At 37.5% G+C, this 16010-nt stretch overlaps 1 protein-coding gene across 2 annotated transcripts in view; it reads left to right on the forward strand.

Annotated features, from left to right (window-relative positions):
* Positions 1 to 16010, forward strand: part of SMYD2 (SET and MYND domain containing 2) — an 82239-nt gene that overhangs the window by 54192 nt on the left and 12037 nt on the right. For both annotated transcript variants that reach the window (XR_012475723.1, XM_074222661.1), the window contains exons 4-8: positions 742 to 802; positions 1835 to 1959; positions 7196 to 7263; positions 11645 to 11747; positions 14918 to 15028. Coding sequence is in view for 1 of the 2 variants with exons in the window: in XM_074222661.1 (XP_074078762.1) it covers positions 742 to 802; positions 1835 to 1959; positions 7196 to 7263; positions 11645 to 11747; positions 14918 to 15028 (468 nt within the window). In the remaining variant the exon portion in view is untranslated. The remainder of the gene's footprint in view (positions 1 to 741; positions 803 to 1834; positions 1960 to 7195; positions 7264 to 11644; positions 11748 to 14917; positions 15029 to 16010) is intronic.

Below are 16010 nucleotides of genomic sequence, written 5' to 3' on the forward strand. Positions count from 1 at the left end.
ACCTGTGTCTTTTAATGGTGAATTCATAAACATGGGCCTTCAAAGGAGAGGCCAGAAGTCAAATCAAACATTTTACTCTGTGCTGGTGCCTTAATGTCCTTCATAAAGTAAGATGAGATGTATTTCTACTTCATCATCCTCTCCTCCAGTCAGACTTCCTTGATGTCGGTGCTCTAGTGAGCAGCTATGAGATGGGACCAAAAAGGGCTAGGCTAGAATAGGTCTTTTAAAAAAACAGTATGTTAGTGGGCAGCTGGGTGGCATAGTAGATAGAGCATCACCCTGGAGTTTGGAAGATCTGAGTTCAAATACAGCCCCAGATACTTAATAATTGTGTGTGTGACCTTGGGCAAGTCACTTAACCCCATTGCCTTAAATAAAAAAAAATTTTATAAAAAGAAAAAATGGTATGTTAGGGGTTAGTGCTGGTTCCACTGGATAGAACTCTTTTTGTATAAAACTCTTCTTAAAATAGTTATATTGATATGGTTTAGGTTTGGGTTTTGATTTTTCCATTACAAATCCTTAAAGGTTACCCCCCCCATTCTATGAGTGATTTCTTACACAATATAAAACAATTAAGCAAAATTTACAGTACAGTGACTTCATTTGAAAGCAGGCAAAAGGTTGTCGGGGATGCTATCCAAGCAAAAATCTTGAGTGTTGATTTCAAAATTATAACTGTGATCTTGCACTTAGGGAAAAAGCTGAACCTGCATACTTTCTTTTCCAATTAACTAGAAAACACACCATGGGAGAACATCATCAGAGAAATTATTGGCTGTAAAGGAGTTTGAATCACGTAAGTCCCAACTCCTTAAGTTTTTCCAATTTAGAAAACTACAATATCTATAAATGTAATGGCAGACAGTTTGGAGAGGGACCTGTTTTTACCTACATGTTTTTTATTTGTTTGTTTTTAATAATTTCAAGCTAGCCTTTCTCCACGGCAAACAAAATTATTAAGAAGCAGAAAAGGAGGACAGGTAGCCCATAAAACTGATGCAGCACTGATTCTCTCATATTTCAGCTTTCCTGGCAGGCAAAACAGTTTTTGGGTTTTACCTGCAAAATTAAGTTGTCAGCAGATATTCAAAGAAGGTTTTTTCCAGGGAGCAACTGTGTAGTTTCTTAATGTTGGTCAAATGGATGAAAGTCAGGATAAAAAGCATTTGCTTTGAGTCAGAAAGGTCTAGGTTTGAATACTTCCACAGTTCTATTAACCTGGACACCTCCAAAATGAGGAACTTGGATTTAATGACTTCATTAAGTATTAAGAAGCCCCTTCCATTTCTCAGTCTAAGATCCTAAAATTGTATTACTGCAGGGGTCTTTGGAAAGACCTTCCTTAATATGGAAGGAGCTTCCCTGTGATGATTAACTTCATTGATGCTATCAGTAAGAATCTGTTTATATATCATTGTCTGCATGTTGTTTACCCATTAGACTGAGCTTCTCCAGGGCCGGTACAACATTTTACCTTTCTTTGTTTGATCAGCCCTGCCTGACCTAGAATAATAAAATAAATGTTTATTGACTGATAGCACTTCCAGACAAATCCTTGATTGCTTGTGGTCATTTTGAAATATCTGGACACAGGTTGCTTCAGATTGGGAGAGGGAGTGGAAATAAGAAGCTTCTCTCTTTTTTTCTAGAAGATAATTGTGCTTTTGGCCTAGAGGATATCTGAAAGTGAGCAAGAAATGTTTTCTGAAATCTGTATTCTTAAGTTTTCTGCTGTTTGCCATTGACAGTAATGAGAGAAGTCCAATGCCTAAATCTCAAGGTTTTCAACCTATAGAATCAGGTGAGATTTGGATTTTTTTTTCCATAGATTTGGATAAGCTGGACAATGAGAAGAGAGAACTGATCCAGAGTGACATTGCTGCTCTTCATCATTTTTATTCCAAGCACATAGAATATCCAGATAATGCTAGCCTGGTTACACTTTTTGCACAGGTAAGAAGATTCAAATAGTCTCATTCATGCTTTTTTCCTTCTTTTACTTCCCTTCCTCCACCAATGCTAGCATAGACAGGCTTGAATATACTCTCTTAAGCTAACTGATTCTTATCTTCATTTGATCACTACCTTGGACACAGAGGCTTTCCTCATGAATAAAATGAGAACAGAAATATTTGCCTCTGATGGACCTAGTGAAAATAAATGTAGGAAAATATAATATGGGCATGATTTGAACATTTTGGAAGGGAAAAAAGGGCATTGTACAAATTCTAAAACAGTAATGATAGCATTTTTGTATGAAATTCATTGTTGTTATTGGGTTCAACAAGCCTTAAATATCTGCCAGATGCCAGTCACTGTGATTAAAATAAGACACAATCTTGCCTAGTTGTATGACCTTGGGCAAGTCACTTAACCCCATTGTGTTAAATTTTAAAAAAAGACACACCCCCTGCTCTCAAAGGCCTATCATCTAATAGGAAAGAGAAGACATTTTACATAAAAACTGAATAGTGATAAATATATTTCTTGTGGGTTTGGGTGGAGGGATGGGGGTGGTGAATGCAATTCAAAGACAATTTTAAATTTATATAGTAGGTACCTAATAAATATTGGATGATTGCCTTGATATTTTAAAAGAAGAAATGTGGCTAAAAGGTGAAATCTACCCTGATTGCCTAAAAGTTGCTTTATTGGTCATAGAAAATATATGTCAAAGAGAGCAGAATGATGAGCTGTGAAAATTATTTCCCACTTCTTTTGGTTTGGGGGATAAAGGTCCTTGATGATCAAAATGGAAAGTAAAAGGGATTTAGAGTGGATCTAAAAACCGGTTGGAAAATGAGGATGTGGAGGAAAAACTAAAGAATTGGGCTTTTATAGATAAGGAAAGGAAAGCATAAGGGATTTTAACCATAGTCTTCATTTATATAAAGGGAGATGGTGCAGATGTTAATGAGGGGTAGGTTTTGGTTTCCAGAGAAAATGGATTCAAACTATGTTAAAATATAGTTAGAGTACCTATAATGAAAAGCCCTCATGGTATTATCTGTTGGATTTATGTAGATTTTTCTGAGGGTCATGAGAGAGGGAATTGGATCACAATAGGAATTTGTGGAATTATACCATTTTATAGGTGAAAAGGTCTTGATCAATTCCAGTTCATTCAAGTTTTATAGATAAGGAAACTGAGATCCAGAGAGAATAAAGTCATTTGCCCAGAGTTACACAATTAGTGAAGGAATAAATATTTGTTAAACTAAACTTCTCTCACCTATGAAGGCACCCTGCTAGGTACCAGGATACATAGTTAAGAAATTATAAAGTGTCTGTCCTCAAATAACTTACATTCTACTAGACAGGAAACTGAATGCACACAGACAAGGTAGGGTCTGTTAGAAACAAATGATAGATCCACTTTTGGGGGAAATTTTGAGTATAAAATAAGTCTCATCTAAAGGTATCAGAGGAAGGCTTCTTGGAAGAGGGGCACTGGGACCAAACCTCAAAGTTGGAGAACAATTTTGATGGGTGAAGGTTGTTAAATTCCAATGTGTCAAATGGCCAGTGAGACCACATGAAGATGAATATGACATATCAAGTTGGAAAACAGCTAATGGTCCATTTTGTCTGGAACACAATGTGTATGAAAGAGAAGAAAATGAAATAAGGCTGGAAAAGTAGTCTGATCAAACAGGGACTTGTGTTATTAGACTAAGCATGAACTTAGGGGCAGTGGAGAGCCATTGAAGGTTTTTGAATATAAGGATGACATGGTCAGAATCATTAGGGAGATGATTTTGGCAGCAGGGAGAGAGTGGATGCAAAGATACCAATTAAGAAGCATTACATTTCCCTGTAAATAAATGTTCAAAGGAGATGAACAGTTATCAAATGAAGAATTGTGCACTATAATAACCATGTGAACAAATGCTTCAAATAATTGATAATAAGACCTATGCAAACAAAAACAACCCTGAGGTTTTACCTTATATCTGACATACTGACAAAGATGATAAAAGATTGAAATAGTCAATGTTGGGGCAGCTAGGTGGTGCAGGGGCAGCTAGGTGGCACAGTGGATAGAGCACTAGCCCTGGAGTCAGGAGTACCTGAATTCAAATCCGGCCTCAGATACTTAATTACCTAGCTGTGTGGCCTTGGGCAAGCCACTTAACCCCATTGCCTTGCAAAAACTTAAAAAAAAAAAAAGAAATAAATAGTCAATGTTGAAGGGATTGTGGGAAGAAGAATATTAATGCATTATTAGTACAGCTATAAATTGGTATTAAAAAATAGAAAGGGGGTGGCTAGGTGGCACAGTAGATAGAGCACCGGCCTTGGAGTCAGGAGTACCTGGGTTCAAATCCGACCTCAGACACTTAATAAATACCTAGCTGTGTGGCTTGGGCAAGCCGCTTAACCCTATTGCCTTGAAAAATCTTTAAAAAAAAAAAATAGAAAGCAGTTTGAAATTATGCAAATAAAGTGATTGAAATGGCTTTCCCCTTTAAACCAGAGAATCCAGTGCTAGGCATATATATACCCTAAGGAGGTAATTAATAAGACAAGGGAGCCATGGACACCAAAATATTTATAGTAACACTTTCTATGGTAACAAAGCACTGGAAGCAAAGTAAATGCCCATCAATTGGGGAACAGCTGAACAAATTGAGGCAGTGAACATAACAGACTAGTATGGTTCTATGAGAGGCAATGAACATGAGAAACAGAGGAGGATGGAAAGACTTAATAATAGCATGTATATAACAGTTTCGTTTACAAACCACTTTACAAGTATTATCTCATTTGTTCCTCACAATAGTCACCCAGCCACCCCCTTTTTGGTTGTCTTAATTACTCTTTTGTTGATTTTTTTTATTCCTCTTTAAAAATATTCTTTATTATTAGGAATGACTCTCTACGGGGGGAGAAGAAAGATGCTAGGAGAAATGTAGACAATGTATCAAAACAAAAGATCAATAAAATTTATTTGTAAAATATTCCTCCCTCCAAAAAACCTAAATAAATTAAGGTTACTGTACTAGTGGAGGCAAATGATGATAAGATTTTTTTTAGTGGAGAAAAAATGATGGATATGAGAGATGCAGAGTAGAATCAAAGGGAGTTGGTAGCTAATTGGATGTGGATAGTGAGACAGAGAGCTGAATCAGCGTTGACTCCAAGCTTCTGAGTGAGTGATTGAGTGGTGATGCCCTCAACAGAACGATGTAGTTTGGGTATGGGGTTGGGTGAGAATGAGGTCAGTTTTAGACAGGACCTGGGTTTGAATCTTGCCTTTGCCACTTAGTCATCCTGTGTGACTTTGGGTAAGTGAGTTAATTTCTTTGGATCTCATTTCCTAATATGTAAGATTGGAGTAGAAAGATCTCAAAAATCCCTTCCATCTCTTAAATCTGTAATTCTTTCAGTTTGGATTAAATCATGAATTTGGAGCTAAAGAGGGACCTCAAAAATCATCTAAGTTTAATGCCTTTGTTTAGGAAACAGGTTCTGGTAGGAAATCTAAGTTGAATCCAATAAGTAGATGTAATAGAAATTAAGTCAAACTCAGGAAGAGATGAAAGCAGAGTGAATAGCAGGTCAGGACCCAAGTCACCACCTCTTATTTTAAAAACAAGTCAGGTGATTCTTTTTAGTAGTCCTATTTTCTAGCAGGAGGAGGGCAAAGTGAATTTTATAGCTATTTTAAAAGGGGAAAAAAAAACCCATTTCTTTGATACAAAATTTGTATCATGTTCTGATAAAAAAAAATTTTTAGCTGCTGCAGATATTGGACTTTTAGTATACTTTTCCTATATATTCTTTCTGCCTGTGATTTAAAGGAAAGGAAAAGGAGAGGGAACCCTCAAAATTTCAAAAGAAAATTCTTTTTTTAAAAAGGGGGGGAAAAGGTAATTGTCCATTTCTAATACTACCTCTGAGTGACCCATTTTGTTCTATCTCAAATTGCTGATTTTTTCCTTTCTGTAAGTGTGTAGAGAGGGTGTTGGTGAGAGAGCTTGCTGCTGGCAGAGCTGCAGCTGGTGGTGGACATGTCCACACTCCCTCTTTAGATTGAAGTGTGTTTTAATCACCACAAATATATACACTTTGTTGGGAAGTATATTTTTGGTACACAGCCTACATCCAGTCTAAATGCTAATTATGAGAATAACTTTAGCAAAGGCGTGTATGCCTGATTTGACTTAGGGGCAGGAAGGAATTATGGCTGATACTTCTTATTTAAAATGTGAAATGTATTTTTCCTTTTGCCTGGGTATTTCAATGGAGGAGGGATTCTTGAGGGAGTTAGCACTAGGGCTTAGCCAAGAAGAATCAAAGAGTACCTGAGGCAAGGATAAGCAAAGGTAGCGTTCAGAATTGGGGGGATAACCTATGCAAAGACCCAAACAAAAGGTATCAGGTATGGAAACAACAAACAACCAATTTGACCCGTCCTTGAAGAACAAGAAGAGGAGTAAAGTCTAATCAGCCAGGAGAGATCTGCTGGTCAGATTGTGAAGGGCTTTAAATGTTAGGGAGAGGAGAGTGGGAAAGAATGAACCTCTTTAAGTTATTTCTGCTTTGGAAGTCAACTGACACAATGCTAAGCCATGGGCATTGTGAATTGTAGTATGGGATTTCAGAAGAAAATCATGTATTTCATGATTCTTTTTTTTTTCTTTTTTAAAATTCCAGACTAGAAATGGCTCAGTCTGGTAGACCCAGTGATTGGGGAATAAGGCAAGGTCATAATAGACAGAAACAAATCTCTCATCTCTTAATAACCTTACCACCCTGTGTTGAGCTGTAAGGTCAAAAAGTTCCATCAAAACCCTGATCCTTATGTCTATAGCAACAAAATATTTCCAAGCTCTAACTAGTGGCCCACTGACTTTAAACAATTTTTTTTAATGTAACAGAGTTCCAGGATAATAAAGAATTTAGACAGAGCCAGAAAAGTGCTTCTCCTCCTTTCTCTCCCCCTTATTAGTGAAAGAACTCTAAGCATACATCATGTTGACCAGGGGTCAGCAGTGCAACCATCATATTTAAAGAAAGGAGGTACATTTGTATTGTGGAAAGAGCACTGGACAAAATTGATAAGATGCTTATTAAACTGTCTTTCTAGTGCCAGAAGTCAAAAAGAAAGACAATGGTTTGTACTCCAAAAAACTCTTGCCTCTTATTTTGTTCATTTGTTTCTTTTTCCCTTTTCTTTTTGTAGGTTAATTGCAATGGCTTCACAATTGAAGATGAAGAACTTTCACATTTGGGATCGGCAATATTTCCAGAGTAAGCTGGGTTCACCTTCATTTCTTTCCTTTTCTCTAGCTTAACGTGAATTTGAATTTTTTGATTTTTAAATAATCTATCTGATGTCTGCATGTAGCAGACATAAAACTCCAAGTAAATTAAGGCACCTTTTTAATTCTGCCAGGTTTCAAAATATTTCCCCTGCACTTAAGGATTTGAAGGTAGTAGTTACCAGAACAGTTGCTTGTTAAGTCCTGCCAGGCAGAGAACTGTTATTAAAGAACACTTTATAGTGTTCATAAGAGGAATAGTCCCATACCCTACTGAGAAATTTGCTTTCTACATAATCTTTGGTTCAAGTAATCTTCAGTTTTAACGATTAATTGCCAACCAAGATATTTCCATAGTTTTGCTTAAAAGAAACATTGGCTTTTGCCTCATCTCAACTTTTGATCATTGTGAATATGGGAAAAACACAGCATGTAATGCAGAAAAACCTCACTAATTCTGACAGAATTGGGGAGGAGGCTCAGCTGAAGAAGTGAATTAGAGAAACTAATTAAAGAAATAGTTTCCTACAACCCAGCCATCTGCACTTTTGAAGAGTTAGGGTTTCAAATGAGATTAGCAAAATATTTTTGAGTAGGAAAGGAAAGGGGAAAGCAATAAGTGTTTTATTTAGTGCCTACTATGTGCCAACACTATTCTAAATACTTTATAAATATTATCCTTGAAGAACCTCCTATAATGTAAATGAAACTTCATAGCTTTTACAGAGTGTGTTAAGATTTACAAAATGCTAAAGTCTGTTATTTCATTTGATCACTTGAGATTACTATGTCATAATGGTTTGCTACCAGCAAGTTTATTATTTCATGAAAATGGATGCTTCAAAAATGTTTAAAATAGTTTTTATAGTATTTATGTTTGTGTTTTATGTTTGTTTAAACACAAGTGACTCTTTAATAAACCTCTTTTCAGAGATAGAACAAAGGTACAGTCAACACAGCCAATATCCAAATTATCTCAAAATACAAGTCAGAGTCATGAATTTAATAAGATTTACCTACAGAAGAAATGAGGTGCTGCATATTTGAATGGACACATGCAGTCAAGACCCTTAAAGTTTTTGGTCATGAATCAGACTCTCTTTGCATATGTCTGTTTGTTTAATTGTACTTTCCCAAGGTTTCCTGGCTTTCCCAATTGACTGCTTTAACCCATGTGTGAGAATATGACAAGGAGTCGCCAACAAATTAATAGATTGCTTTATGTTGGGTGAACAGTAGTGACTGTGCTCCCTCTAGAATAACTAGAAGCCTTATGCATTAATAATAGCACTGGAGAACCCCCCTGGAGTCCTTAGCCACAATTTGAATTCAATAGCAGAAGTGACTTCAAGACACTGTCCCTAGTAGAGGACAGGGAAGAATTTCCCCATAGATGTTTCATTGAAAACAAATCTAACTCTGAAATGAATTCTTTTGAAACCAGTATCTTAGGGACCAAAGTAGCTAATTTTAAGTCAGCACCCCTGGATGAAACACTTCCTAATTGTATCTAGTTACTAACAAATCAGAGACTAAACTGAAAAAGACCTTGCCCTCAATGAGTTTATGTTGGGGCTGGGCTGGGTTGGTGTGTGTGTTTGTGTGTGTGTTTGTGTGTGTGTGTGTACAAGATATATGTGTATATAGTATTTATTTTGTATATATTTATTTTTGTAATATTGCTTTCCTATATTGAATATAAGCATCTTGGTGACGAGCTGATTTGATCCTTCTTTATATCCTTTGTTATTGTTGTTATTGTTGCTGTATTCCTTCATTCTCAAAGAAAACCATGATATCAAGTAAATGATGTCCTGACAAGCATGTAATTTAAATTAAAATGAGAGGATGTTGTACAAAGAGACCATTCTCACAATCTCTTCCAGAACCATCTGAACTTTTGTATCCCTAGTACTTAGCACAATTCTGGAACGTTTTAGGAGTTTAGTGATTGATTGGTTAATCAAAAGTAAATCCAAAGTCAATTTGTGAGGGATAGAGAGCCAAAGTCTGGTAAAATCATGAAAGATCTCATGTAGATACTTGTGCTATCTCATGAAAGTTCACATTTGATCTGAGTGATCTGAGCTTTGACATAAGCAAGGACTCTAAGAGGCAGAGGTGAATGAGAAGTCCAAAACTGCACAAAGGAATGAGATGAGAGGTTAAATGTTATATACAAGGAGCAGTGAATGGACCAGGTTGGTTTAAAAGCAAGTTAGATATATTGTTTACTAGAGAACTGGAGGAAACATAGCTATTATCATAGATTGAAAGCTGGCAAGGTCCTTAGAGATCAACAAATTCTTATTCTTTCATTTTACTTATAGAAAACTGAGGTACAGAAAAATTAAATGACTTGTATCTGAGATAGGATTTGAACCCAGGTTTTCTAACTGCAAGTCCGCTGTACTGTTTTCTGTGTCACACTGCTTCTCAAGTTATGTGTTGGAATCCTAGAAAGGAGCCAGATTGGCAAGGACCTTAAATGCTAAATAGAGGATTTGATCTGAGAGATGTTAGGGAGCCATTGAGACATCTGGGGCAAGGGAGTTTTTTCAGTATTTTTTTAGTTAACTACTTAAAATAATTATGGCACCATAAAAACAGTTTCAGGTTTTTATTTTTAAGTTTTTTTTAATTAGAAAAGGTTTATGTTTTCATATATACATTTTTATGTTTTGTGTGTGTGTGTGTGTGTGTGTGTGTGTGTGTTTTCTAATGAACTAAATGAGAGACACTGTAGTGAGGTAGGTAAATAGTTGGCATCAGAGTCCAGAGTCCAGAACCCCACGCACCTGGGAAGATAAGGGTGTCTAACACCATTCAGCATTATTAGAGGAAGTGTCTCAGAATCACACTTCCATGCCCCCAAAAGAAATCTGTACAAAACTAAATATTATATTTCCTAGAATAGAACTATACTAGTGTATTTTGGCAGTATTAATGTAATTAAAAATATGTTACTTCAGGAAGGTGATTATATTTAAGAGCATGCATGGTAATCCAAGCTACTAGTGTCTTGCTCTTGAGTTTGGAATGGGGGGGGCACTGAACCCTTCTTCACCATGTTCTAGGAAATAGCCAGTTGGGCCCTTTCCCCAAGCTTCTGGTAGCCATGAGCTTAGAAAGACAAGAAGAAAGTAGTTGGTCTCTCCACTGTACCCAGGAGTGGACACTGCTGGCTCTCCCCCAGACCTCAAGGAGCAAATTGACCTCTGGAATCAGTACTGTCATTTTGTATTCTTGGTGCAAATGGAAGAAAGGGATTTTTTTTCCTTTTAGTAATCAAAGGATTAGGAATTTATAATATCAGACACTGTAACAATAACATTTATAGATGTGAGAGCTTGTTCGAGGATGAGCCCCAGTTTTCAGACAGTTTTAATTGGGGGGAAAAAGTCCTCTGGGTTGAAATTCCTGTCAGCCTTGGGATTTCAAAGATAGCATTTCAGAGATCAAGCATTTTTTCCCCTGTAGTTTAGAAATTTTTGTTCTTAGAACTTTGACCTTGATACAATCAGAAGAAGCTCAAAGCCCCTCACATACATGAACCTGTCTGTCCTTCCCACCAGTCCTGAGATGTAGAATGAGAACAGCAGGGGCAGCCCTGTCCCAATTTTCCAGATGAGGAAATTGAGTCGCAGAGAGGCTCAAATGAATTTGCTCAGTCAAGATCAGCCAAGATGTCCTAAGCAGAGCCATGTAGGAAACCAGGCACTACAGAGAATGTGGATTTTTCAGAGTCTGAAGAAAGCTGGCTTTGGAAATGGTCCATTAATGTAAAAAATGTGGTTTGGAAAATGATTAATAAATGGCCTTTGCTTATTTATTACTTTTTATTGTGGAGCACACACTTAGATATATGATGCTCTTTAAGTTATACATCTTAGTGGGGGAAATTACATTTTTGGGGAACCAACATTTAAAATTTATTTTATTAGAAACCAATATTAACCAATAAGAAACCAATTGAAACTAGTTGAGAAACAATTTTATTTAAAATAGTTTCAGAACATCAAATGTCAGGAAACTTTTTCAGTCCCTCTTTCAAAGCCCTCCATTGAAATTCTTGGATCATTTATCTATATAGCACTTCTTCTCTTGTTATTCTATTACTGTCTACTCAATTCTTCTAGTCTGACTTTTTTTCCACTTCATTTTCCTATTTACCACACAGCAATTCTGCTTTCAGTGCCATTAAAGGTTGTAATCCCTGGATAGGATTATACTTCCTTTAGAATGAGTGAAATTGTTAATTATTAGCTTAAAAGATTAGGACATTAAAAGTTTCTGTCCAGCTGAGTGGTGCTTAACTTCCTGCTAATCACCTTGAAATAAATGGTTTGTTTTTCCTCTATTGACAATAGCGTTGCACTGATGAACCACAGTTGTTGTCCCAATGTGATTGTCACCTATAAGGGGACCCTGGCTGAAGTGAGAGCTGTGCAGGAAATAAATCCTGGAGATGAGGTAAGTGGGTCAGCACACAAACTGCCAATGAATGTCAGCCAGCCTTTCTTGCTGAATAATCTATAGGGGGGAAATCAGTGCTGGATCAGCAGGAATAGTGAAATGAATAGAATTAGAAATAATGGCCATGAATTTTACCACTAAATGTTACAGTCATTTCTTGGTTTCTTCATGGGACTATTTATCAGGTTTGCAGATTATTCAAGTTTATAGCTTTGAACTTTTTTTTTTTAGGTTTTGTTTTTGTTTTTTGCAAGGTAATGGAGTTAAGTGGCATGCCCAAGGCCACACAGCTAGGTAATTATTAAGTGTCTGAGACTGGATTTGAACCCAGGTACTACTGACTCCAGGGCAGGTGCTTTATCCACTGTGCTACCTAGCCACCCTGCTTTGAACTCTTATTTGCGGTTTGGTAGTTAACCTTTGAATAAGGGCCTTCCCTATACTAATATAGGAATTATCATCACATTAATATTTTGTGCCATCTCTCCTCCATTATCCCTCTATTCTTAAGGGTTGTTTTTGTTATTGTCTTTTCTTGGTCTCCTACTTCATTGGATCTATGTTCTGCACAGACTCAAACTCTTGTGCCTTTTCAGTCCGTGTGATTCTTTCCCATGTCTTTTTTGGATTCCTCTATTAGAGCTTCCTTTTATTCCTCTTCATAGGTCTCTTGACATTATGTGTCACTCAGACATTTATGTCATTTGACATTATGCAGCACTCAGTTCATTCATTAGATATTCCTTACATACATAAGCATACATCAGTGACCAACCTGCCTCCTCTTCAAATCACACATATCCTGACTGATAGTCCTTATTTAATTCTCATGTGGAAATTATCATTGGTAATATGCTGTAGCTCACACTCTCCACTAGACTTTGGTTAGCAACAAAGTTATTTTGATGCTTCAAAGATTGTGGTTGCTTTTTTTTAAAAAATCTAATTAAGAGGTACAGCCAAATAATGGCTTTTGTAAGGATCGAACAAAGTGAGGAGTTTAAAATAGAAAAGAGGCTGGTTTCACTCAAAAGATTGCATGAGTCAATTGGTCACTTAATAAAGCAAGCATTTACTATGTGTTAGACCTAGTTAGATGAGGATACAGTGCAAAAATGAAAGAGTTGCTCCCTTAGAGAAGTTTTCATTCTCTTAGATTGGTGAATGGATGCCTCTCATCATTCTCCCTTCTATTCTCCCTGTCCTGTCATCCTACAGTACTGATTAGGTGCTGCCAATGTCTTATAAGTGGTTCTGTGCTATTTGATTCTGCTCACCAGCAAAAGACCTTTTTATGGAGTAGTCTTTTAAATTTCCCTGATAGGGTCTGGTTTAAAAATAAATTACAGTTGCAATACAGTTGCTAGTGGGAGCGTTAATTGTTATAATTCTGTAGCTTAAATCAAATATCACTTTGATAATTTCTAATGTAAATTTAGATCTGGGTATTTTAGCTATAACCATCAGGGCCTTTAAATATGCAGAATCCTCTGAAAAGCCAAGCTATTACCTAGATAGGGCTTTGTACCTTCTTACTGTATGAGAAATGTACCCTAGCCTTGGCAGAACTGTCTAGGCTCCTGAATATCTGTCTCATAAAATCTACCCTAGTGCCTCTTTGTTTTTAAAAAAAATCCCAATTAGTCAGAATAATTAAGTCATTTAAGACAGAAATGCTCATTTGGGGACAGACCAAAAGGACTAGCAATTCATTGCAGTGACCAGCTGAGATGAGCAGAGACCGTCTGTCGGACTTTGTCGCCACCTTCTGGCTACTTTGAGTATTGCAAGGCTTGTCTATAGGTCCTTGCAAGAGGAAAAGATGACCAGAGGGTTTACTCAGGAAGAATGTTTGAAAAACTTGTAATGTGCTTTTTTTGGCTTTCATTTCCCTTATTATTGAAGTTTTTTGAAAAATTATGTAGTGATACATTAAGTAAAGTAGAAAGGAATTTTTTTCTTCCTGCTTATAGCCCTGCAAAGAGAAAAGAGTCCGAGAAGTAGTGTCATAAATAGCTGATATTTTGCTTTTTGTAGGTTCTTGAGTTTAGGGTGTGAGGATTAAGACCAGAGGGCCCCCCCCCAGGTTTGTTTTCCATAGCTATGTGTTGGAACCCAAGGTTATTGGCACTTAAAAGGCTATTTGAGATCCATCTGTTCAGTCAGACATTTGCCTGATTATGTGGGATGATCAGCAAATGCTGGTCCCTGTGAATAGATAATGGGTATTTAAATATTGGCTCCTTCCATATGCTCAGAGGCTTAGTGACGGGAACATGCTAGAAAACTCAAGAGCAGACCTGAGGGGCACCAAAGGGAAGAGTTTCCCAAGTTCCCAGGCACAGCTGGCAAAATCAGAAGCAGCTGGCTAGGTAGGCGATAGTTCTACATCTCCCAAGCCTCCCTGGAACAGCTGGAACAGCAAATACTGCAACTTTAAGGTTCTTTCTCCTTTGCAATGTGACTTAGGAGCAAAGGGGAAATATCTCACTACCAGTTTTTTCACCACTGGGAGCAAGAAGTAAAATTTGGTGCAGTAAAAGGGCAAAAAACTAGGATGTGTGGACAACTAATTCCAAGGGTAGCTTGCAGTTGCCAAACAACTCTCTTTGCGGGTGAGACCTTGCTGGAGGAAGTCTACAGTTGACTCTAGAGAGAGGAGACAAATAAGGACCTTTTGGAGAAGCATTTAAGGAGGCCCCAGAAAAGAACCTACAGTCCCATCAGAATTGGCATATTTATGTCTGGTAGAAGGGGATATTTTCTCAACACAGGAAGTCAATATGGACTCAAATCAATCAACTTTTGTGCCATCCTTGTGCGTACTACAACTCAGAGTTCATTCTGGAAGCATTGACTTGGAACCTGTTTATGTAACAAATTCTTGAACATTATTAATATTTAAGAGTATGGGAGCATAGATTTGGAGTGAGAAGGGACTTGAGATGTAATTGAATTCAACCCCATCATTTTATAGATGAGAAAATTGAGCTCCAAAAAAGTGAAGATACTTGCCCAGATTCAGAGTTGGTATCTGTGGGAGGATTTGAACCCAGATCTTCTAGACTCAGTCCAGAGCTCTTTCTGCTACATCACACCAGCTCTTGTACACTATGTCTCTCATGAACATTATAATCATCTTTTTTTTTTTCCTTTTTGCTCCTTAGGTTTTTACGAGTTATATTGACCTACTGTACCCTACCGAGGATCGAAATGACCGGTTAAAAGACTCCTATTTCTTTACATGTGAGTGCAGAGAATGTACTACCAAAGCCAAGGTAAGATCTCGGTAGGACAGACAGCCTGGTCACCCTGACATCCCTGGACTTCTCAAGATCTATTTCCAGAAATAGCTTCCCCCCTTCCTTTTCAACTGATCCCACCAATGTTCATCTCAGGAAAAGGTGACTTTTCCCATCCCTTTTTCAGGAGAAAACTTTGAGAGACAGGTGTTGTCACAGTGCCTAAAATCCAGCCTCAGACACTTACTAGCTGTGACACCCTGGGCAAGACACACAACCCACCTGCTTCAGTTTCCTCCTCTGTGCAATAGCCTGCTCTCCCAAGATGAGAATTCAGTGAGATGATATTTATAACTAGCTTGCAATGCAGTGTCTGGTGCCATATAAATGCTTCTTTCCATCTCCCTTTTCAGACATCTTAGAGGTCTATTATTATGGCAGCACTGTGGAGGGGGATGTGCACACTCCCAGGAGAGGCAGGTTCTAGTCTCTTTCTTCTGCTTCCAGACACCTTTGTGATATTGAACACATCACTGAGAGTATCCCTAGGCCCTTTTGTCCATCATTAAGATGAGAGAATTGGGATAGATGAGTTCTTAAGGTCTCTCTAAGGGCTAGTCTTCTAGGGCACAGGGTCCTACCCACCCTAGGGTATATATTCCCCACCATAGTATGAAGAGTTTGTCAAAAAGTAACTTTTCTTTCTGAAAAACAAATGAACACCTTTAATTGTGTTGCTTGTGTGTGTGTGTACTTGTGAACTCTAAAATGTATAGAGGAAACAATGAGCTAGGGGGTCTTTCTTTTGTATCTGATGTTTCAATCAATCCAAGGGCTGAACATTGAGTTGAACCTCCTCATTTTATAGATGGCACCAACTTTGCCAAGACATTCCTAGTCTGTTTTCCTTCTACTCAGCTCTATTTCTGGCAGTTCAGTACTAGTTGCAGGGGGTGGTTTCCATGAGAATTTGGGCACAGGAAGAAATTACCAAATTGCTGGCCCTTAAAACAGAGTT

This window comes from Macrotis lagotis, chromosome 2 (assembly GCF_037893015.1).
Source record: "Macrotis lagotis isolate mMagLag1 chromosome 2, bilby.v1.9.chrom.fasta, whole genome shotgun sequence".
NCBI classification, from domain to species: Eukaryota; Metazoa; Chordata; class Mammalia; order Peramelemorphia; family Peramelidae; genus Macrotis; species Macrotis lagotis.